Source organism: Dunckerocampus dactyliophorus, chromosome 2 (assembly GCF_027744805.1).
Source record: "Dunckerocampus dactyliophorus isolate RoL2022-P2 chromosome 2, RoL_Ddac_1.1, whole genome shotgun sequence".
NCBI classification, from domain to species: Eukaryota; Metazoa; Chordata; class Actinopteri; order Syngnathiformes; family Syngnathidae; genus Dunckerocampus; species Dunckerocampus dactyliophorus.
Window position 1 is genome coordinate 50,874,236 of NC_072820.1, and position 25,178 is coordinate 50,899,413.

At 42.8% G+C, this 25,178-nt stretch overlaps 1 protein-coding gene across 10 annotated transcripts; it reads right to left on the bottom strand.

Annotated features, from left to right (window-relative positions):
• Positions 1-1,360: 1,360 nt before the first annotated feature.
• On the bottom strand, positions 1,361-24,699 carry LOC129177335 (myosin-7-like). Of its 10 annotated transcripts, none has more exons than XM_054768329.1 (36): positions 24,499-24,699; positions 24,266-24,409; positions 24,038-24,194; positions 23,933-23,960; positions 23,752-23,848; positions 22,511-22,603; positions 22,370-22,433; positions 21,965-22,063; positions 21,778-21,881; positions 21,573-21,711; positions 20,131-20,249; positions 19,913-20,062; positions 18,831-19,001; positions 18,452-18,761; positions 18,258-18,337; positions 16,630-16,835; positions 16,143-16,266; positions 15,243-15,379; positions 14,868-15,123; positions 14,545-14,787; positions 14,300-14,476; positions 14,072-14,217; positions 13,476-13,566; positions 11,554-11,943; positions 11,332-11,458; positions 10,806-10,924; positions 8,339-8,535; positions 8,084-8,267; positions 3,921-4,086; positions 3,692-3,816; positions 3,266-3,574; positions 2,991-3,194; positions 2,611-2,907; positions 1,909-2,013; positions 1,730-1,825; positions 1,361-1,644 (listed from the first exon to the last, which is right to left on the bottom strand). In XM_054768329.1, the coding sequence occupies exons 1-36, from the start codon at positions 24,697-24,699 to the stop codon at positions 1,390-1,392; spliced, it is 5,910 nt and encodes a 1,969-aa protein (XP_054624304.1). In that variant the 3' UTR covers positions 1,361-1,389. The 10 variants fall into 10 exon arrangements, with proteins under 10 accessions (XP_054624304.1, XP_054624305.1, XP_054624303.1 ...); XM_054768330.1 differs by having other exon boundaries at positions 18,258-18,321; positions 18,448-18,761; XM_054768328.1 differs by having other exon boundaries at positions 18,258-18,321; positions 18,448-18,761; positions 23,737-23,848.
• Between the last annotated feature and the right edge of the window lie 479 nt (positions 24,700-25,178).

Consider the following 25,178-nt stretch of genomic DNA (forward strand, 5'->3'; position numbering starts at 1 on the left):
TTCACCACGATGGTCCGGTACAGCGACCGCATTACTGCAGACGCTGCCGATCCGCCTGTCGACCTCACGCTCCAACCTTCCCTCACTTGTGAACAAGACTACGGGATACTTGAACATTCAGCGGCCAAATCTGGTTCTTGGGACATTTTAGGGATGTTTCTCAAAGAATGTGTTTCACAGAATGTGACATTGTGATAAAAAGAAACAAACTGTCAGATGCACACTCAGTTTATTCTACTGCAGAAGAACATGCTTAGGGAGACACCACTTCACAGCACAGTCCACTGGTGCCTCAGACAAAAGAGCAGAAAATTCCTCTTGGGGAGCTTCACTCTTGGTCAAACCCTTTCTAAAAAAATACAAAAATGGTTTATTAAGTGAGTAGGAAACAATTTTGAATACCGGTATGTTAAATTAATACAAGCTGGGTAAAAAAAAAAAGGTATTGAATAAGCGTGCTATCTACAGTCGTCCCCGGTTTATAGCGGTTAATTGGTTCCAGACACGACCGCGATAAATGTTAATAAATGTTAATACATGGAATATTTTCTTAGTTAGAGCATAGAAAACCTGTTTAGGACTTTCTAAATATGCTTTTTAACATTAGTAGAGCCCTGTAGACATGAGATAACACCCTTTTAGTCACCTTTACGCTCTTCGCTATTATTCATTGTTGACGTCACATTGCAACTCTTTTGCTGCAGGGACTTGGGAGCTAGAGAGCTAACCAGTTAGCCGCGAATCTGTTTTTTCTAAACTTAAGAAGCCAAAAACGTACTGAATGTGAGGAGAACTTTTTTTTCACTCTATCGTGAAACACCGGATGCCAGGTGTTCAGGGCACGTTGGGCCGGTGGGGCACCGGTGAGACTATGTCTCTCAGCCAGCCTGGGAACGCCCGGGAACTGCTGGGAGGAGCTGGACGAAGTGGCCGGAGAGAGGGAAGTCTGGGCTTCCCTGCTTAGGCCCCCGCGGGCCGACCTCGGATAAGCCGTAGAAGATGGATGAATGAATTTTTATTGGTATGACCAATTGATATGACCTATTTTTTGAGTGTGGCAGTCAGGGGACCTTGATATTGACTTTTCCAACTTACTGGCCAACAGCCGTCATAAATAAATTGAAAAATGTGTAATTACTCCATGTGATCAGTTTCGGCATCGGCCGATTTTGCTCATGGATGATTGGCATCGGAATTGGCAGCACAAAACCCTAATCGGACATTCCCAAAAGTAATGTTTTGTGTCGTTACTGCCCCCTAGTGACCATGGACCTTAGCCTACCGCCAAACAGCCATCATCTATTCATTTATTCATTTCTGAAAAACCGCAACATAGCGAGGGAACGATAATCGAACCGCGATATTGCCAGGGACGACCGTACGGTATCTCTACTGCTTGCTGTTGACAGTAATGCATAACTGCTGATTCCAAATCAGCATGCTAAAATTACTGTTTGCAAGCGGACAGTACAACAGTGCTTTCAAATACTCCATTTTCCGATGACCAACCTTTGATCCGACGTCACGACTTTTGGCACGCAGCTTGTTGACCTGTGACTCGGCAATGTCGGCTCTCTCCTCAGCTTCGTCGAGCTCATGCTGAATCCTACGGAACTTGGTGAGATTGCTGTTGGCTTGTTCTTCCTAGAGAACAAAGACAACATGACGCTCAATAAAAACGATAGTTGGCTTTCACTTCAATCTGGAATGTCCGAATCATCGTACTTACAGCCTCTTCTGTGGCTCTCTTGTAGGATTTGACCTTAAGCTGGAGCTTATCCACCAGATCCTGAAGACGGGCTAGATTTTTTTTGTCTTCTTCAGTCTTCATAACAGAGCAGGCAAACAGCCAGGTTTCATTTGGATATTTTCACAACATGCTAAAGTTTAAAAATGCTGTTTTAGTACCTGGTATGTAAGCTCTTTGATACGTCTTTCATACTTCCTAACCCCTTTTACAGCATCACTGGCCTTTTTTTGTTCACTTTCCACCTCGTTTTCAAGTTCCTTTACCTACACAAAACACAGAAGTACAACAGAATCGTGGAATTTGGCAAATTAAAATGTAATTTACAGTTAAATGCAGAATCTCACGGAATCTCTCTCTTACCGAGCGTGAATGGAAGCTGGCGGGGTTAGCGTAGTTTAGCAGAGCATGCTAGTGCTGTGTTGTGTTTTAACGCTTGTTAATGCAAACGAGCGCTGATGTCATGCAGGTTCTGAATGGAAAAAAGACGAGAGGCACGTTTATTCTTGCACCCACCTCGTCTTAACCGTCAACTAACATTCTCATCACACATAACACACTTCCGGCCTTCAAAATAAGAGCGCTATTTGCCACATCTTGTTTAATTGTGTAAACAAAATAAGGGTGTTGTGCTTGGAACTGCATCAGTGGCTACGTCTTCCAAAATCACAAGCACACAGCATCACAGAAGATTGTGGAGCAACATATGCTGAGACTAACATCCCATTAGAAAAGCTGGGCTAAATCGGCTAATGATGTATTGCATCTACAAATGAAAACGAAAAAAACGGAATTTGGGGAAAAAATAAAACGGATTTCAGAGGGCCCTGTGACTGTTACTAGGTAACGTATCTTCTACTTACCCTGGTCTCTAGCTTCTGAAGCTGCTTCTTGCCGCCCTTCATGGCAATTTGTTCAGCTTCATCCAGACGGTGCTGCAGGTCTTTGATGGTTTGCTCCATGTTCTTCTTCATGCGCTCCAGGTGAGCACTGGTGTCCTGCTCTTTCTTCAGCTCTTCTGCCATCATGGCAGCGTCGGTGATGGCCTTCTTGGCCTTCTCTTCTGCATTCCTGCACTCCTGAACTGCTTCTTCTACTTCGCTCTGAAGCTGGGATGTATCTGCCTCCAGTTTCTTCTTCTGATTAATCAAGCTAGTGTTCTAATTTGACAAAAAATGTGTAGGTCATGTCATGAACATGAAGGCAAGGTCTTAAAACTGTAGATAACCAGTATCTTTCTCACCTGTGAGTGCAGCAGCTGCACCCTCTCGCTAACGTCCAGCAACTCTTGCTCAGCAAGTTTGCGACTTCTCTCCGTTTGCTCGAGAGCAGCCCTCAGCTCTTCCAGCTCAGCCTGAATGAGGTTGTTACGTCTCTCCACGATGGCGATGTTCTCTTTCAGATCGTCGTTGGCACGAAGAGACTCGTCCAGGTGAAGTTGGCAATCCTTCACAGGATGACGTCAACCATATTGATGTTTGTCTGATATCTTAAGGAAGTGTGTTTTTAGGAACTTACCTTCAGGTGTGCATGAACAGACTTGAGTTGTTTCTGAGCCTCAGCTGCCTGCCTGTTGGCCTGACTTAGCTGGATCTCCATCTCATTGAGGTCTCCTTCCATCTTCTTCTTCAAACGGAGTGCCTCGTTCCTGCTGCGGGTCTCGGCCTCAAGCGAGCTCTGAAGGTTGTCAACAATTCTTTGCTGGTTTCTCTTGGCTTGCTCCATCTCCTCATCTTTCTCGGCCAGCTTGCGCTCAATGTCTGCCTTCACCTGACTGAACTCAAGCTGGACTCTCAGAATCTTTCCTTCCTCGTGCTCCAGAGAGGCCTATGGAGAAGAAGGATGTAAAGAAGATCCAGTCCAGGGATCAACAACCTGCAGCTTTATTCAAGGACATGTAGACCAAGTGGAGTTGTATGTTCTGCTTTAGACAGCACATCGTACCTCTGCCTCTTCCAGAGCTGTTTGGGTGTCAGTCTTCTCCTGCTCCAACTGTTTTCGAATCTTCTCAAGCTCATGGATGCTCTTTCCACCCTCACTGATTTGTTCAATGAGATCCGATATTTCCTCTTGGATATGGAAAGGATGGAAAGGAAAACACATTCTAGGAAACACATTCTACAGGCACCATTTCTGAGAAATCTCATAGTTTCAAGAATTGACACTGACTGACCTTGTAAGTTCTTGTTTACTCTTTTCACAGTTTCCAGGTGTTCCATCGACTCTTCGTAAGAGTTCTTCAGTTTGAAGAGCTCCGTGCTCAGAGACCTTGCATCCTTTTGGGCGCTTTCCAACTCTGATTGAGACTCCTCGTACTTCTGTTTCCACTCTGCCAAGACCTGACAAATAATTCACACATTTGTTGTTGAGCTTGTTCTAAATATGTTAGTACGTAAAACCGGGGTGTCCCGAGATCTCCCAACATTGAAACGTGACAAGATTTGCTGCAATGCAACCCGACGGAGAACCCGATTCAATGATGGGTTTTGTTGTTTGACAAAAATAGCTTCCTTTACTCCTCTTTCAAACCATCTGTTTTCTTTGGCCAAAATCTTGACCTCGCTGTCCTCAAAAGAGTGATTGTTTGCTTTAAGGTGTAGATGTACTGCTGATTGAGGACCACTAGAATTGTCCCTGCGATGTTGATAAAGCCTTTTTTGGAGCATTTGCTTAGTTTCCCCAATGTAGTGCTCTTTGCATTCCTCATCTTTACAGTGGATGGAATAGACCACATTGCTCTGTTTTTGGTTTGGAGCCTTGTCTTTAGGATGCACTCATTTTTGTCTCAGGGTATTTACTGGTTTGAACTGGTTCGGACTATGAAGAAAAAACAAAAAGTCTAATTAGTGATGCTAACACATATGAGCAACTTAAAAGGGACCCATCCAGTAGGTATAAGAAAGAAATCAAAGACTGTCTCCAAAAGTTAGAGAAGGAAGAACTAATTGACAGACAGATGTATCATAGGTTATACCCTGGGGAGGCTACACCATGTATCTATGGCCTTCCAAAAATTCACAAGGAAGGGTTTCCCCTCAGACCTATTGTCTGTAGCATTGACTCTACCACGTACAATGTAGCTAAATATGTAAAAAACTTATCCCCATTGGTAGGCAACACTGATCATCATATAGAGAACACAAAAGGGTTTGTGGCGAGCATCAAAGACCTCAGATTGGAGCCAGAGGAAACTTTGGTGTCTTATGACGTGACTTCACTTTACACATCTGTCCCCACCTCAGCAGCAGTCTCGGTGGTGAGGAAGAGACTGCTCGAGGACTCAACTCTGCATAGGAGAACAAAACTTAGTGCTGGCCATATCTGCCAATTATTGGAAATTTCCCTTAACACTACATATTTTCAGTTTAGAGGGAAATTTTACAGACAAATTCATGGTTGTGCTATGGGCTCACCAGTCTCACCCATAGTGGTGAATCTGTACATGGAAGAGATGGAGAAACAGGCTCTCACTTCCTTCTCAGGGACTAAACCAAGGCACTGGTTTAGATACGTGGATGACACCTTTGTCATAATCAAAAAACAGGAAATTCAGTCTTTCACAGAACATATCGATGCAGTGGACACCAATATCAAATTTACTCGCAAGGACGCTAAAGAGAACCAACTAGCCTTCTTAGACTGCAAGGTAATTATAGGAAAGGACAGACAGCTACTTCCAGAGGTCTTTAGAAAGGCCACACACACTGACCAATACCTGCTTTTTCAATCAAACCATCCACTACAACATAAACTAGGGGTTATTAGGACCCTCCAACATAGAGCGGAACAAATACCAACTAGTGCTGAGGGAAGGAAAAAAGGAGACACAACATGTCTAGAGAGCGCTCTCAACCTGTGGGTACCCGCGGTGGGCTTTTAACAAATGTCAAAAGAAGAGAGTAGGGAAAGAAACCCAAAAGCCCACAGAAGCAAAAAGGAGAGGAGTGGTAGTCCCTTATGTAGCGGGGGTCTCCGAAAAACTCCGGAGGATCTTATGGCAACACAAAATTCCTACCTATTTCAAACCAGTAAATACCCTGAGACAAAAACTAGTGCATCCTAAAGACAAGGCTCCAAACCAAAAACAGAGCAATGTGGTCTATTCCATCCACTGTAAAGATGAGGAATGCAAAGAGCACTACATTGGGGAAACTAAGCAAATGCTCCAAAAAAGGCTTTATCAACACCGCAGGGACAATTCTAGTGGTCCTCAATCAGCAGTACATCTACACCTTAAAGCTACCAATCACTCTTTTCAGGACAGTGAGGTAAAGATTTTGGCCAAAGAAAACAGATGGTTTGAAAGAGGAGTAAAGGAAGCTATTTTTGTCAAACAACAGAACCCATCATTGAATCGGAATGGTGGTTTGAGGTTTAATTTGGACCCTGTGTTCAGCAGGTTACTGAGACCAAAACCCACAGCTCTTAGTCATGCAAATGAGGTGGAGCCAGGGCCGAGCCAGAACAATAGATGCTAACGAGCCAGTATCAGAGTCGTTCATACCCAACTACAGGGAGCTACACTTCCCTTTGATCAGAGGTGCTAATGGCAGGAGAGGATTATACCACTACTCCGCCCAGTTTTAGAGTAAGGAACCAATAGGAGGAGGGTGTTGGCACACCAATTCCGCCCACTCTTACTGTATTTAAGGCCTAGGCTAGCAACACTTGTTAGTTCGCTGACGAAGCTCTTCGGATGAGGAGCGAAACATCCGACACCTTCTTCACAGAAGTACAGATGACGTCTCAAGAAGCCTTTCCCTCGATTAGTGAAAGATGGCATATTAAAGAAAATATTGCATTATTGTGAAATACTATTATTACTATTTATTATTATTATTATTATTATTATTATTATTATTATATATAATCATTACAATGGTTTATTTGGTCTCAAAATATGGATAAAATAATATAGTTTAGCACAAACATTTCAAAACGCACCTACATGGTTTTGTGACTCGGTTAAAGAAAAAAGTTCGTTTGTCCAGTCATATTATTTCATTGTACTTAATCTCATGTATCGTCTCGTGAGTTGGGCTTCTCGTGACACCCCTAGCGTAAAATGGGGGTTACCGCTACATGCAAATTGATCGTGGCTCACCGCCACAGGAAAATAAAAGCCTCCACAACTTGAAAATTTGTTGGTTTTGGGGTTTTTTATGCAAAAACTATGTAAATGGTATATCAGGGGTGCCCGTTACGGCGATCGCAAAGGTAGTGTGTTGCGTGTCGCCCACATCATAACGGTCTCTTGTGCCTCCATGGCAAAAAAAAGTGGAAAACAGTGACAGCAACACCTGGATACACATTTCACTTTCGATTACGGATAAAGTAACTCTGAGCGGTAAGATGTATATATATATATGTATATACAAGTATAACTATAATAAAAATGATCTGTTCACTTATAGCATCTCGTTATGTAGAAAAAAAGCCAGTTGTTTCATGGCTGCACGTTGCGTCATGAACTCCACTATAGAAATGTGTCTTTTCTACACTTCCCATTGTTAAACTATTATTTCATGATGAATAGGAAAATTTTTTCAATTGATGAAAGCTTTTCAATATGTTGCCTTGACTTCGCCTGTGTTACCTTTTCATTTCTTGTACATCTGTAATGTTTGATTTTGCCGTATTATTTTGAATTGTGAATTATTCAACTATTTTAATGACCTGTAAACTTTGAAGCTGTGAATGTTAAATGCCTATCATCTGTATTTAGTATAGTAGTTTCAAAGTCTACTGGTTAGATTATATGTTTGATCGTAAGAGATAGATCATTTTGATTTGTAACTTGCATGCTGAAAAAGTGTGTGTACCCCTGATATACATGTGCAGTGTATAGAAATACTACATATTTATAAATATATTAAATATTTATACTGTCAATCTTTATAGTAGGAGATCGGGACATGGTCATATTAAAAGTTGTGCATGTCTTTGTGCTATATCGGTAGATATACAGTATGTGTAACTTATTATTAACATATTGACCAAAATTTGTTTAAAATAAAATATTGAATCCAATCTCGAATATCAATATCAAATATTATAAAAACATTTCACTGCACTTTATTTTGAAAAGCAAGCACCGGAATCGCCTGCCTGCTTTGTTAAGACTTGACAGAGAGGATGAAAAGACCTTAATGAATGCATTTCTTGTTCAAGGCTGTGAAAAGGACCCTAATGTTGACGTTATTATCGACAGAAAATTGAAATATAAAAAAAAATGCTGCCTCAGTGACGCAGCAGCGGCACGACACAGCGCCTTCCATGCAACCCACCACTACAGCTTCAAAAAAAATCCTAAGGGAAACCCTGATCATTTAAGACCTTGTCAAAGTTCCTTTGCTTCTTGTCCAGAGCAGCAGCAGCAGTGTTTGACCTCCCCACGTCCACCATGAGGTCTTCAATCTCATTCTGCAGTCTGTGTTTGGTCTTCTCCAGAGAGGAACATTTAGCATGCACTGCTTCCACAGCCTCCTCAGCATCCTGCAGACGCTGAGCCAGCTTCTTCCTGCATTGTCACCAATAGTTTTTAGTATACAGTGAAACTTGTGTCATCTATCCAAAGTATATTTGACTTACTTAGCCTCCTCCAGTTCTTCAGTCTTCTGGATGGCATCAGTTTCATACTTAGTTCTCCACTGAGCCACCTCAGAGTTGGCCTTGGACATGCCACGCTGCAGCTCAGCCTTGGTCTCCTGCTCCTCCTCATACTGCTCTCTGAGCAGGTCACAGTCATGGCGAGAAGACTGCACAGCATGGGCTAATGCATTCTTGGCCTAAGGTGAAATACATTTGGTTGTGCCTGATGTGATAATAGACTTTCAAAAGCCTGAAGCAACCCAAACACGCAGCATAGCTCAGTCACAGAATGACTGTAATAGGTCACAGTATATGTGACCTTAGCTTGAGGAAATGTTGTGTATCTGGACCTATTTGAATTTTAGTTGAATACCCCTGATATCCATCCATCCGTCTTATTCCGCTTAATTGAGGTGGGGTCACGGGGGCAGCAGCCAAAGCAGGGAAGCCCGGACTTCTCCCCAGCCACTTTATCCAGCTCCTCCCGGCGGATCCCGAGGTGTTCCCAGACCAATTGAGAGACAAAGTCTCTCCAATATGTCCTGGGTCTTCCCCGGGGCCTCCTACCAGTCGGACATGCCCTGAACACCTCCCCAGGGAGGCATCCGGGAGGCATCCTGACCAGATGCCCGAGCCACCTCATATGGCTCCTCTCGTGGAGAAGCAGCGCTTCAAATCCAAGTTTCTCCCGGATGACAGTGCTTCTCACCTAATCTCTAAGGGAGAGCCCAGCCACCCTATGGAGAAAACTCATTCGGCTGCCTGTACCCACCATCTTGTCCTTTGGGTCGCTACCCACAGCTCATGACCATAGGTGAGGGTAGGGACGTAGATCCACTGCTAAATTGAGAGCTTTGCCTTTGGGCTCAGCTCCCTCTTCACCACAATGGACCAATGCAGAGTCCGCATCACTTCAGATGCACTAATGCGCCTGTCCATCTCACGTTCCATCCTTCCCTCACTTGTGAACGATATAGTATACACCTGATATAGAACGTAAAAGTGAATCAAATTAACTTGACCTTCTTGGGAAAGGGCAAAAAATGGTTTCTGTGACCAGTCAATCCATTCTGCACCGGCTTCCAAAAGTTCACCTGGAACTGCCAAACCGTCAGGAAGTCTGTTTCTCTCAGTCATTGTTTTCTACATAGAACTGATCATCATTGACCAATCACAGAAACAGTGGCAGCGGACAGGAGAGGCCACACTAATTTGGTTTTGAGTCACCTGGACAGGAAGAAAGCTCATGCCAGGCTTTTATTTGTGGATTTTACCTAAGCTTTTGACAGCATCCAGACTCACATTTTACTTGGCTCTTAAATTATTTTAATTTGAGCAAGAATCTTTTGGCCTGAATTCTTAACTTCTGAATTGACAAGACACAGAGAACAAGCCTCAATGGAGTGTTTTCTGACCCTGTCTGTAGTTCTACTGGTTCACCACAAGGGTGTGTCCTGTCCTTGTGTGTCCTTGTCTCCCAGCATGATACAGAGCCAATATGAAAACAGGTTCATTCTGAAATATGCAGACCACTCCGTAGTCGTGAACCTGCTCCAGGATGGGGAAAACAGCCATGGACAAATTGGACAGGATTTTGTGAAATGGTGTGAGGACTCTTTTCTCCAGCTAAATCTGAACAAGACCAAAGACATGGGATTTGATGTTAGGAAAGAAAGCCACAGCGTTGACCCAGTCTCTATCCTGTGGAGCAGTTGACCCAGTACAAATACCTGGGCACAATCACTGACTCTGACCTGCAAGGGACACCATTGCCAGCATTGTCTCAGGAAATGGGCTGTTTTTAACAGAGACAAGAGTCTTATGACTATTTTTATCACACTTTTATTCAATCACTTTTATCTCTCTGTTCACTGTCCTGGTTTGGAAATGTGACTGTCCTCAATCAGATTGTCAAATGGTCTGGCAAGCGACATGGATAGTCACAGGTGAGGTTGGGATCACTTTACACCATGCAGATGCAGAAACTGAGCTCTAGGACCCTCTGCACCCCACCTGTTCCAATATCTGCCGTTGGGACAGAGACTGGTGGTTCCAAAATGCAGACCTTAGAGATACAAGGACAGTTTTATCAGAGCAGCTATTGTCTTTCTTAACAGAATGTCCCATCATCAACAAGTACAATGGACTCACACTTTTTTATCGAAAAGGTCTAATTTATCAATTTTGCTTCTATATGTTATATATGGTTCTATTTTTAAAAGCGAAAGGTAAATGTGCATAAATGTAATTTAGAGTCGGTGGTACCAGCCGTGATGAGCTAGCTCTCGCTGTTCAGTCTCATTTCCGGAAGTGATGCCATAGAAGTACTATCACTCAGCTAAACAAACATAGCGGTGTACCAGACCTGACCATACTCCCTTCTCAAAGCCTTGAAGCGCGTTCACGCCCCCCGAGCTCTTCCCCTCTAAGCCCCTCTCCTACGCGCCAAAACAAGGATGTGTGCTACCTTGACCTCCTCTTCCAGTTGTCGTTTCAGGTCTTCAATTTGTTGAGTGTAGGACTGTTTTCCTCTAGTGAGCTGAGACACCAGGGAATCCTTCTCCTCAAGTTGCCTTGAAAGTTCACCTAATTTTCAGAGAGGATTGATTGGAGCATTTGAGCATTCTATAGCGGCGTTTACACTTGCACACACTTTATCCCTGCAGTGGTACACAATTTTGCGTGCAAATGAGTAAATTGGTGGTAAGCAGTGGTGGTGACAATGCATACATGCAGGAACAACATGTCGTGCACCACACGTAAACACTACTTGACAATGTGTAAATAGGTCGTTCGGGAGTCGTTGTGCACTATTTTCGGTCACGAATTTCATGCCAAGTGTGTTATTTATGCATAAACAGAATACAAACTAGTCTTCATGTTTTTCAGGCGTGCCATAAATGAAGAAATGAATGCCACGTGTTGCCACGGCAAATTGCGTGTGTAAACGCCGCTCAAGAGGCATTGGCTTCTCAAAAGTTCATCAAAACTACCGTTCTCAGTTTGAAGTTTGGCTTTGTGCATGGAGAAGTCATTGATGGTACGTTGGCCCTCTTCTGCCTTTGCTTTATATTCACTCATTTGGTCTTCCAAGGACCTGCACGTTTTCTCCAAATGATTCTGAAAATAAAGACAATCACTTGTTCTCTTGGAGAGGTGAAACTGGTGACTGTGAGGAATCAAAGCAATAATAAGCGTAACGTAACGTTCATCACCTTGGACTTTACCACATGTTCCATGTTGGAAACAACATCGTCCAGTTCCAGCCTGAGTTCGCTCTTCTCCTTCTCCAGTTTCTGCTTGACTCTCTGCAGGTTGTCAATCTGCTCCCCCAGGTCGGCAACACTATCAGCTTGTTTCTTCCTCAGTGTGGCTGCAGTGGCTTCATGCTGCAGAGTGGCCTCTTCCAGGTCTCTGCGCAGCTTCTGGAACTCGGCCTCCCGCTTCTTGTTCATCTCAATCTGGGCGGATGTTGCTCCACCGGCTTCCTCCAGTTTTTCGCTGATCTCATCCAGCTCTCTGGCCAGGTCTGCTCTCTGCTTCTCCACCTTGGCTCGAGCGGCTCGTTCTGCCTCCAGCTCTTCCTCCAGCTCCTCGATACGGGCCTGTACCAATGTGAAGTCCAGTGCAAAACCTGATCAGCACTCTATCCTCACCAGAACCCAGAACTATAATTATTATGGGCCTGCAAAGCAGTATCCCATCCTATTATTCGTCATACTTCTAATTTATAATCGTTATATCTTATTCTGCCACAGGGCAAACAGTCCTAAGAACCCCCACACGTGGCGACGTAATTGGCAAACTAAGTTGAAAATGGGCCACTTGATTAGGAACCCCCCTTCAGCCCATACCGTGCGAAGAACCCCAACACATGTTATATCACTTATGGGTCACGATGAGGGGAAGAGCCCTATTTATATTTGGTAACATTCGGTGTCACCATGTTGACGTATTTGACAAAGAAAGTTGAAGACTTGATTACGAACCCACCATTCAGATTGTACCGTGCATGTAACATGCTAGCAACCTGCAAGGCTAGAATTCTGGGACAGGGGTAAGGAACAGGCGGGCCCATTCAAAATTTCAACCGAATTTTTTTCTGTTATTGTGAATTGTTATAACGCTGACATTTACACAAACCTCAATTACATAGATCATAACTGACTATTTGTTACAAAAAAATAATGAACAAAAACCCAACGTGTGCTAGGCTAGCAATAAAATACAGTTTATCGTTTAGTGCGGTTAATTGGTTCCACAACCGACCGTAATAAATGAATTATAGGATTCAATATTTAAATAAATACAATATTTTTGTAAATAGAGCATTGAAAACCCATTTATGACTTTCTAAATACAGTTTTCACATTATTAGAGCCCCCTAGACATGAAATAACACCTCTATAGTCACCTTCACACTCCTATTATTCTTTGTTTACGCCACATTGCGCAACTTTTATGCTGCAGGGACTCAAGATGGCCGCTAGGTAGTGAGCTAACCAGTTAGCCTCAAATTTATTTCTTCTACACTTATGATGCCAAAAACTTACAAACTTCCACATGGGATGGGAGGCAAACTTTTTTCACTCTATGATGTGGGACATGCCATGGCTGACTTCATGACTTCATGCAGTGTTAAGGTCATGTCAGGTAAGCTAATGTCTCAAAGTTTTGTGTCATTACTGCCGCCTGGTGACCGCAATACTACATATGACTTGTATTTCAAGATGTTTTGACCAATAAGAAGTGGGATACACTAATTGTCATAGGGGGTACGTGAAGAAAAGTTAATTAAGATGAAAATGTTTCTGTGCTGAAGTGTACAGGAGTAGGGGTTACATGGCTTCAGGTCAAATGTCTGAAGGGGTGCGTTTGGGAAAGTTTGGGAACCACGACAGTAGACCATAGTTTACCACCAAACATCCATCATTTATTCATGAATTAATTTCTGGAGCGATAATGGAACCATGAGGGACGACTCTAGTTTACAGCATTTTAGATTTACAGTAGGCGACCCATACAAATTCACCTTAGGTCTCTTTTGGGGTTGCTGTAGACTTTTAAATGACACAGTTATTTTTCAACTTAAGCAAGTTACTGTATCACGCATATTTGAATAGGATGACAATATTACCTGTAATTCCTTCAATTTTTTCTGGAGCTGAGCACTCATCATTTGCTCATCCTCTACTTTGGCAACCAGTTGGTTCATTTCAAAGTCTTTCCTGTGAAGACACAAATGTATGCCAGCCAGAATGTACATTTAAAGGCTCCCTGACATGATTCATCAACTGTTCTTAAATATGTTGTATATTGTTTGTAATTATGTTCTACCTTGTTTCATTTTTGAAAGTGAATGGTAAATTTGTAAAAATGACATTTATAGTCGATGGCGCCATTCATGACGAGCTAGCTCTCGCTGTTCAGTCTCATTTCCCGAAGTGATGCCATCGGAGTACTACCACACAGGTAAACAAACATAGTGGTGTATGGGACAGAGGGTGTTTATAGTGATTGTAGCCAAGATTTTAGCCATGTGTCAGTGGTTTGCGAAGAGGAAAAAACATTTGGAGATGAAATAGAGAACTTGCAGAACATGGACTTAAGCCTTAAGACATGGAGATGAAGATTGGTTGCCTTCAAAACACTCAATGGTAAGTGAAAATTACTTTGGGCTTGCTGATACTTCAATTATTTAACCCCTTTTTCCCCCCAGTTGCAACCACTTACTTTTTCAGCCTCTCTTCGAGTTGCTGCTTGTCATTTTCCAGGTCCATAACGCTCTCTTGGGCTAATTTTAGGTCCCCTTCAAGCTTTCGCTTTGCTCTTTCAAGGTCCATGCGTACTTTCTTCTCTTGCTCGAGCGATCCTTCCAGCTGTTGGACGTCAGACACGACTTGTTTGTTTAGTTGCTATTGATTATTGGCATCATTTACCTTTCATCTTGCATGTTCTTACATCATCCACTTGCTGCTCCAGTTTAGACTTGGCCTTGGTCAGAGTGTTGACTTTGTCTTCTTCACTCTGGAGGTCATCCAGGGTTTGCTGATGAGCTTCTTGTAAGGCTTTCTTCTCCTTGGTCAGCTTGGCGATGATTTCTTCCAGAGCTGCCATTTCTTCAGTCAGGTTCTTCACCTGTGTGCAGTACAGCAGCTTCAGGTTTCAGCTCATGCATTCACAGCTTATGGATAGAAAATGATGACCTTGTTTTCAGTGGCATGCTTCTCCTTCTCCACTTTTGCAAGGGTTAACTCTAAGTCGTCAATGTCCTTCTTCAGCTCCGAGCACTCATCCTCCAGCTTTCTCTTCTTAGCGGTTAATTCAGCATTCATCTCCTCCTCGTCCTCCAGTCTTTCTGACAGCTCTTTGAGTTTTGCCTCAAGCTGAATCTTGCTCTTGATGAGCCCTTCGCATCTTTCCTCAGCATCACAAAGATTATCTTGCTCCTGTTGTCAAAAAGCCATAGGGATTTAGTTTGCACATGTGGTGCATTGGAAATTGTTTTGCTGGCCGTTGGTAAACGTACAGCCTGAACTTGAATCTGCAAGTCATTCTTCTCTTGGAGAAGTGACACCATTTTTTCTTCCAATTCTTTTTTCCGCGATTCTGATTTGGCAAAAGCCTCTTTTAATTTGGCAAACTCTTCCTTCATGTTTGCCATCTCCTTTTCCGCTTCAGCAGATCTCAAAAGAGGTTTGATCTTAAAGTACAGTTTCATCCAAGGCCAATTCTTCACCCCCATGAAAGCACGAACGTTCCACTGAATCACAAGGAGCGCATCCCTGTTGGCAAAGATCCATACAAGATATTGTAAAAACTGTTATGACAACATACTTCTGTTTAAGTATGCCCGTGGCAATGGACATGTTCTGTGTTCATTAACTAAGAAGTGTACACATACCTGCGTTCAACAATCTTTTGGAATTCTATTCTTGCCAGAACACCACGCGATCTTGCCTGGATTCTTGTAATTATGAGGGCTAAACGATCATCTCGCATCTCTTCAAGCAGACCAAGGAGCCCTGCTTTGAAGAACACCTGATTGGTTGAACAAACAAATGCTGTCAGTATAGCAACAAATCGTAATTGTTGAAATGTACAATTATTATCAGAATGGCTTGAGTTATTTGAAGAATCCGGAAGTAGTATGAATTTTAGTTTAAAAAAAATAGTGGTGATTATAACTGTTAGAAAGTAGCAGTAGTATCTTGTATCTATATAAGTTTATACCTACAAATATGGCTACAAACATGCTATTTGGGAATATTGCTAGCGTGGTAACTCTTAGCACACTACCGGCTAGGATGAGAGCAATGAGTATGTAAGTTGATTCTTACTCAAATGCTAACATGCTAACTTTTAGCATGCTAGCATCTAGTATGGTAGCGGTATGTATCTCTGTAAGCTTATACCTATGAAAATGGATACAATGCTCACATTCTGTCTGGGAATATAAGTGTATGTATAGTAAGTGTCAACGTAAGTGTGTTTATACGAAAATGGCTAAAATGCTGACTGTTAATGTTGGAATAGTGTGAATAGGTCAAAATGTGGAAGGAGTTGAAGGAGAAAAACTGTGGAATAAGAATGATAGATGAAAAATGAAACTGGAGTCACAGGAGAAAACCCACTCAAGCACGGGGAGAACATGTAAACTCCTCGGAGAGATGCTACAATGGAGTTTTGATTCCTCCATCTCCTAACTGCGAGGCTGACATGCTAACCACAAGCCCATGTGCAGTTTACAGTTGTAATACTAATCATAAAATATTAAGCATTGCATTTACTCTTAAATTCTTACCTTGGTATGCCCGAGTTTGTACTGGTTATGATCTATGTCCAAAGAACCCAAAAGCTTCTCAGATGCTTTCTTGTTGTCAATGAACTGTCCCTCAGGGATAGAACTGGGATTTAGAATACGGTACCTTTTGAGAGGAAAGTAAGACTTACTACCAGTTGTAATTCATATTTAAACATAAGTAGAACTAAAAATGACACAACCCGATAAATATGGGGGAGAAAATCTGATTTGTAAGTTAAACCCTTTTTAAAAGAAGTTAAAAATGTTTATGGTAGGTATATTATTTATTCTGGCCTGTTCATGTCTTTGTAATGGGGTAGACTTGCAATATCAGCAAGGATCAAATACTTGTTTTCCCTACAGTACATGTTCCAGTGAAGTTATCAGTCGAGGAAACAACTCAAATGTCATTTGGGGGTTAGCCTGTTCCCGTGGTGTAGAGATGATATTTGTTTCTTCTGTCATATATCCACATTTTTGAAAATACCTCTGTTTAAAATCTCCGTAGAGGATCCGGTTGGGGAAGCCCTTCCTGCAGATCCTGATGCCTTCCAGCACGCCGTTACAGCGCAGCTGGTGCATCACCAGAGGGTTCTCCATGGCTCCAGGAGTCTTGGTCTCATTGGGGATGATGCAGCGTACAAAGTGGGGGTGAGTAGACCTCAAGTTGGTCATCAGCTTGTTCAGATTCTCCTGTGAGTTCAGCATAGACAACAGACTTTAGTCATAACAGTTTCAGTCATATTTATTATTGTAATTATGGGCCTGCAAGGCAAAGCATAGCAACCCATTCTATTATTCTTCATATTAATATTTATTATTTATATATCTTATCTTAAGAACCCCCACACATATTATATTACTGGAAAGATCTTGATCATAGGTAATGTGCTATTTATCCAATGTAACATTTGGTGTAACCGTGGCAACCTAATTGGAGAACGAAGTGGAAAACGGGCCACTTTACAAGGAACCCCCCTTCAGCCGATATGTAGACATTTATATAGACTGTCCATCGTGTTTCGACGAAGACACATGAGGAGGTTCAGCTGGAACCCGTGTCTGGAGACAGGCTTCCTGATAGCCTATCTCCCTAGTTGTTTCAGTTGCCTCCATTCCTGCATAAAATATTTCCCGCCATACATAGCGGTCCAGAGCCATTTGTTCCCAGTTGCTTGGCTTGATCTTCATCGCCTACAAGTACCTTTTGATGCAGTCTTTGTAACAGAGTCTAACCACCCTACAGCCGCTTCCCAAATCCTAGTTCACTGTAGAGAGTTAGCTGCCGTAGGCGTGAGTTGTCCAGACGACAAACATGTCCCGTCCACCGCTATGAGAGCTTCTACTCTTGGCATGTTTGCCATTTTAAGAACTTCAGTATTGGGGATTTTGTCTTACCACTTAATATGCATCAGGCGCCTGATGTCTGAAGATTCCCTAGACGCGAGCATCTTACTCCAGCCACACATGCGTAGATCTCGACAAACAACTTCCAGCCCCTGAGGCCTGTTGCTTTCATCTTCACTATGTTCCCATCGGGCTTACTCTTGCTCCTCAAATTGCCTGCGCTGAATTATAGTGCCATTCTGCTGTCACGCACCAAACAGGAAGACTCTCTGGGTTAGCTAATACCTTCGTCCATGAGGCCTAAGCAATACAATGGAGGCAATAGCCGACTGCCCCGCCATAGCATCCTAACTTTGCTAGGTATTGCCAAATGTTGGTTCTAGAAGAGAACTCATTCGCCAGTCAAAGGAGGCATTGCTGTCCAGGGTTGCCTAAAATATGTAGTGCACAACTGCAATCCACCGGCCAGATGCCACCGGTTTCACGGTATCCCTGACATGGGGAGCTGAGGGGTATAGGAGGACTTGCTCAAGGTCCTACCCCAATCTAGTGGAGGGAAGTAGTCCATTTAATTCTCCATTGATAAGCTGTGATTAAAAGATCGGTCTTACCCCTTCAACTCATACCGTGCATATATCATGCAAGCAAACTGCACGGATAAAACGCCAAGCCAGAGGTAAGCAATAGGCAGACTCATTAAAAATGTTTCTAGTTTCATCTGAAATTCACCTCTATAAATGACACAAAACATAATAAGCTTTATCTTACCCTATGCAAGGCAGATACCGTTTGGAAGGATGAACCTTTCTTCTTGCTACCTCCTTTACCCTTACTGGCAGAATCGTGCGCTACATAAGATACTATGTGTTAGACTGATCATTAATGACAGAGGTGATACAGTTCAACAAACACAAGTACAACTCTTATTAATCTCTATGATGCTAACCAAGTAAAAAACAAACCTGAGTCAGCTCCAGCGTAATTTGCAAAGAGGAAAGCCAGTAGTTTAAGAGTAGACTTCTGGTAAAGTCCAACTACGGTCTCATTCAGAGGGTCCTTGTTCTTCACCAGCCAGTTGTTGATGTTGTAGTCAACAGTTCCGGCGTAGTGGATCAGGGCAAAATGGGCTTCTGGTTTCCCTTTGACAATTCTGGGCTTCTGGAAGTTACTGGATTTCCCCAGGTGGTTGTCATATAGCTTAGCTTTAAAGGTGGCATCGCTGGCTTTGGGGAACATGCACTCCTCTTCAAGGATGGACATGATACCCATGGGCTGAGGAGAACACAATATGAGTTATTTGAATTCTACCGTCAATGGTAGCCTCACACAAAAGAGTCTTACCTTTTCAATCAGGTCGATACACGCCTGCAAGTCCATACCGAAATCTATGAAAGTCCATTCAATGCCCTCTTTCTTGTACTCTTCCTGCTCCAGCACAAACATGTGATGGTTGAAAAACTGTTGCAGCTTTTCATTGGTGAAGTTGATGCACAGCTGCTCAAAGGTGTTGAACTGTAATGACAGAGGCCGATCAACCTAATTTCTTTCAAACAAACCTACTCAAATGTTTTTAGATATATTACAGTGGAATCTAGGTTTGCATAAGGAATCTGTTCCAGAAGGTCCGTCTCAAACCAAAACATACTCCATCCATCCATTTTCTTCAATTTTGGGTCGCGGGAGCAGCAGTCTCAATAGGGAAGCCCAGACTTCCTGGTCTCCGGCCACCTCATTCCAGTTCCACCATGGAGGACACCATTCCCAGGCCAGCTCACCCTCACACCTCACAAGGGAGGCAAGCGGAAAGCATCCGGACTAGATGCCTGTGCCACCTCAACTGGCTCCTCTCCTCCATGTGAAGGAGCAGCGACCCTACTCTGAGCCCCTCCCGGATGACTGAGCTCCTCACCCTATCTCTTAGGTTGAGTCTAGCCACTCTATGGAGGAAACTCATTTCGGCCGCTTGTATCTGCCATCTCGTTCTTTCAGTCACGACCCAAAGCTTATGATCATAGGTGAGGGTGGGAACATAGATCGGCCAGTAAATTAAGAGCTTTGCCTTCATGCTCAGCTTTCTCCTCACCGCGACGGTCCGGTACAGCGACCGCATTACTGCAGATGCTGCAGTGATCCACCTGTTGACCTCACGCTCCAACCTTCCCTCACTCATGAACAAGACCCCAAGATACTTGAACTGCCCCACCTTCATCAGGCTGTGACCTTCAGTGTTTATTGGGGCAGTTTGCAGCTGAGTGTAAAGCTTCTAAATCCGAGACCATGGTTCATCCAAGATAATCCGGAAAATGTACGTGAACTGAGGCAAAATTTGGCCGTACATTTTTGACGTACATCAAAAAACACGCTAACCGGGGTTTATGGTAACCAAGGTTCCACTGTATTGTATTATTCACACTATAACTCACGTCAAAGATCTCAAATCCAGCAATATCCAGAACGCCAATAAAGTATTGGCGAGCCTGCTTGGTGTCAAGAGACTGGTTAATTCTCATCACCATCCAGAGAAACATCTTCTCATATACTGCCTTAGACAATGCACCAACCGCATAGTACACCTGAAAAACCATTGAGCACATTTTTTTATTTGTATTTTGGACCTAAACCATTTTAACCACTTCTTTACCTGGGCGACATTTTGTCCCTTGGTGACCCATTCGTTTCCCACTTTAACTCTTGGATGACAGAGACCTTTGATGAGGTCAGCAGAGTTCAGGCCCATCAGATAAGCAACTTTATCAGCATCTGTGACAGAGAAACATCATTTATTCATTGTGGTTATCAAAATAGTGAATAGTGCCTCACGCTAGTACAGTACCATACTATTCTGCATGTTTTCATCAGGGCTGTCAAAAATAGCACGTCATTTATGTGACAATCATTTGCGTAAGGAACACATGCCACATGCACATTATTGAAGCCGCACCTACCCGTTATGACGACAGACGGAGGCAGGTGCGGTGTTCCCACAGATCTACACACTTTTCTGTTGGACTCTTTTTTTGTACCTTATTCCTACCCTTACACATTAACAGCAGCGCTCAATTCCAACATTGTATCTCTCCAACTCGCAAACAGGTCTTTCCATCCTCCTCAGAGCAACACTTCCTCATTCTCCACCACACTACTACAAGGTGCATTCATGGATAGTCCGTAATTCCGGTGCATAAGTGGCCACTTTTTTCTCACATTTTGAGCCCTGTGGCTTGTACAGTAATACGGCTAATTTATGGCTAAAAACTACATTTATGATGCTTAAAGTGCAGCTTCAAGAAGTAGTGACGTAGAAGCAAATATCACATTTTGAAGTCTTATGCAGCAATCTCTGACCCATCTTAAGTAAGCTTGATCAAATGTAGAATTACTAAACCTTCTGTTTGGACTGCTCAGACTGTCCATTATCACCAACGGGTTTCCAAAGGCGAGACTACTGTGTCATGAAGAGTTATAGTTTAAGCTCAATGGCTAATGGCTCAGGACAAAAAAGACACAAAGAGCAACAACGAAAGAGAGCGAGAGACTGACAAAGTGTGTGACAAAGGAATTATGAGGCTGTTCAACTGTGATGCTGAAGAAAATGACTTTAGTGGTTTTAGTTCCTAGGCGGAGGAGGAGGACGGCGACTGTTTAACTTGCCATGTTACATGCACTTTTTGTAAAAAAACATTGATTTAGTCAAAATCTTTCTGTGTAACATCTTTCTGTGTACGAACTATCCCATCTTACGGCATGGACACCTGCGCTTATAGACAGGTGTGGCCTATATATGTACAAATCTTTTTTTCTCTGTAAATTTAGTGGGTGCGGCTTACATTCCAGTGCCCTCGATAGTCCGGAAATGACGGCACTTCAAGTTCATTCAAGCAATCTTCTATTTTCCACACAATTCAAGAGCAATGGCTAAGATAGCCCAATTGAATTGTGTAAATGGTTGTAAATGGTGATTAATATGATTAATTAATTTGAAAACTGAAGCGCATGATGAAAATGTATGAAAATGTTCATCAATTCTAATCATTTGACAGCGCTAGCTTTAGTACTAGTAGCTATGGTTTAAAAATGAAATGCCTTCAGTGCCATCGGCCTCTGCCTGCTCTTCTCGCTGCTTCTGCTTAAACTTCATGTTGCCATGGTGCATGATGGCGCCGGTCAGCTTATAAATGCTGTTCTTTTCTTCTTGGGTGAAGCCCAGCACGTCAAAGGCATCCTGAAAAATCAACAATAAATAAAAAGTCAGGCACTTCTCCATTTTCAAAAATGTAAATCATCTCACATCAGTGGCCATGAGCTCCTCAGAGTCATTGATGGAGCTGACAGTTGTCTCTCCTTGGGAGATGAAGGCATAGTCGTAGGGGTTGTTGGTGATGAGCAGCATTTCTAAAATGATATTACACAAAAAACAAAGTAGGAATGAATAATCTGTCAAAGCTTCCAGTTATTGCCTGTGCGTTGTTACCTACCCAGAAGTTCGGGCTTTGCCTGAGACAAGATCTGGTAGAAAATGTGATAGTCCCTCTCAGCTTTGAGCTGGTAGGTCACACGAGACTTTTCCAAAAGGTCTGGTATATAATTTGATTTTTATTACAAGACAGTAATTGGTTGCTTGGCAGTTATAGTGTAACCTTGGTTAGCGTATGCATCGCTTAGTGTGTTTTTTGGTTTACTTTGAAAATGTACACCAAGATTTAGCTTCAGTCCACTTACATAGCGTTATTAACACCGTGTACTGTGTCAGTCTATCTATGTTGTTAATAAAAGTTTATTTGGTTAGAGTAAGTTTTGGTTAGAGTCAGATCTTCTGCAATGGATTAATGATGCTAACCAAGGTTCCATGTATTTAGAATTATTAAAAATGTTATACTTACACGTTTCAATATCAGCAGAAGCTAACTTTCCTCTGTTGTCAAAATGAATTCGGATGAATTTACCCTACTTGCAAAAGAACCAGAATCAATTTGTTTGACTTCCGTTGAGAAACTGCTATGCAAAAGCACACAAACGCTCACAAATCTGGATGAGTTGTCATTTCTGATGGTCTTGGCATTACCAAAAGCTTCCAGGGCAGGGTTAGCCTGGATGATTTGATCCTCCAAAGTACCCTGACACAAACATATTCATGTTAGAGTCAATTCTCAAGTCAAATCAAATGTTCTTCACCCTTGAAAATACATTTTGTAACACGCCTCTGAGTATTCTCATTCATCTAGGTCATTGTATTCTCAGGGCATTCTATCGATGGCAACTGGACTGTTCAGTTTGTCTTAGAAGACATTTTGTCCTCTCATTCGAGCAGTCTTTATCAGTTCAAAAACTAGGTGGGACACACACGTCAGTTAAACTGAATAGGACAGCCCTAGTCTGAGAACTTGCTGCAAGATCCTATCAATTCATCCTCTAAAGGATGAAAGTTTTTGTCGCTTTTAGTTCGTTATCTTTAATGTTTCCAAATAGCTCAATTTTAACAGTTTAATGTACCAGGAAGAATGATACACAGCTGCGGGGACTCGTCTTCTACACGGGTGCAGGAGCAAGTCCGAGGCACTTCTGGTCCGATGTCCTTTTACCTAGCTTAGCCCCCCCTCGCAGAGGCGGGGAGGCCAACCTGTCGTATGTCTCTATGTGTGACCCAGTGGTCTTAGCTGGTCAGAGCCGGTCAATAGTGAGTGTGCCAAAGGGTGGGATAAAGGCCAAGTGAAAAGATACAGCAATTAAATACGTCTGCTCTGGTCACGCTATCTAACATGTGCCAAGAGAAGCCAATATGTAACTATCTCTAACAAGGAGGAGGCAGATCCAGACAGGAATGGTTGGCTCTTTAGTGGTGTCAAATGATGATGGTTGGGATAAAATGGAGTGGGCCTCTGCCAGCCACCGTGACCATCATTGCTAACGAACATGATACCACCCAAACGACCATCGTTGGTGGGCAGACAACCCCATTCCACTGTATCTTAACCATCATCATTTGACGCCACTAAAGAGCAAACTATTCCTGTCTGGACCTGCCTCCTTCTTTAGAGGATGAATAGACTGGATCTTGCACCAAGCTCTCAGACTAGAGCTGTCCTATCTAGTCTGACTGGTGTGTGTCCCACCTAGTCTTTGAGCATGAACTGATGAAGCCTGCTCGGATGAGAGTCCAAATGTCTTCTAAAACTCTTGAATCTTCTAAGACAACCTGAACAGTCCAGTTGCCATTGATTGAATGCCCTAAGAATTTTGTAACATAAACCTTCTTTTCGATGGCTGGGTCTTTCTTTCCAGCACTTGGAACTGCAGCAATGCTGGCAAAGTACTGAATAACTCTTTTGGTGTTGACAGTCTTTCCAGCACCAGATTCTCCGCTGAGTAGAAGAGACAACACGTGTTTAGAAAAAGATCTATACTGCTTTAATACTCGAGAAGTGTGCTTTTTCTACGTTTCTTACGTGATGAGAATCGACTGGTTTTCTCTATCTGCAAGTCAAAGAAATGTCTTTGAAGTTTTACATGAGAACTAAGATTTGAAATAGGACAATAACAAGATTTGGTACCTGCCAGCATGTACTGGTAGGCGTTGTCAGAGATGGAGAAGATGTGAGGGGGAGCTTCACTCCTCTTCTTTCCCCTGTAGGCCACCACCACCTCCTGGTTGTAGACTGGCAGCCACTTGTAGGGGTTGACAGTGACACAGAACAGCCCGGAGTACGTCTGCCACAGTAAAAATGAAAATTCTGAGTCATCATCATGAATAAAATTACAGGCTAAAATAATTGCCCTACATAGATCATCCATGCGGCGTAACGCTCTTTGAGGTTAAACAGCACAGCAGGCTCATGGAGGAAGGTGAACATGGCCATGTCTTCAATTTTATCAAACTTCGGTGGGTTCTGAGGGTGCACGTCACACTCCTTTACCGTCACCGTCTGTAGAAAGAAAACGATAGATAATAGATAGATACAGTGTATCTACTGCATCATACATGCATATACATAACGACTAAGTCAGAATGTACCTTTCCAAACTCAGTCTCAGCTGTGATCTTGTCACCGTCTCGATTAGTTATAGATGCCTTTACGAACTCAACCTCAGGGTCAGGAACAAAACATTCCTTCTTCATGTCAAATGGACGCGTTTGAGCCTCCAAGCGCTCTTTATCGGACTTTCTCAAAAAAGGAGCCGCCGGCCCAAACTCTTTCATGGCAGCGTCACCCATTTTGACCCTGTTTTAAGATACACAAATCCATAAATATCACAGGATTATTTTCCATATGTGCACTCGCCCTCCAGAAATATTGGAACAGTGAGGCAAATTTCTTTATTTTTGCTGTAGACTGAAAACCAAAGATGATAATGAGACCAGATGGCAACATTTCAGCTTTTATCTCCTTCAAATTGGGTAGGATATAGGTTTTGCCTGTGTATACTGCATTTAGAGGTGAACACAACATAAAAAACATGAGAGCTGTCTATATTAATCTGAGTGAAGATGGAAAAGCAATCAAAAGGATTGCACAAACATTGCTCATAGCCGCTACAACCATCCACAGTGTCTTAAAGAAGAAAGAAACCACTGGTTTCAGTAACTCAGTAACACACGTCCAACAGGTAGACCGAGGAAAACATCAGCAGTTGAAGACAAAAACACTGTGAGAGCTGTAAAGTAGGGCTGCAACTAACCATTATTTTCTTAGT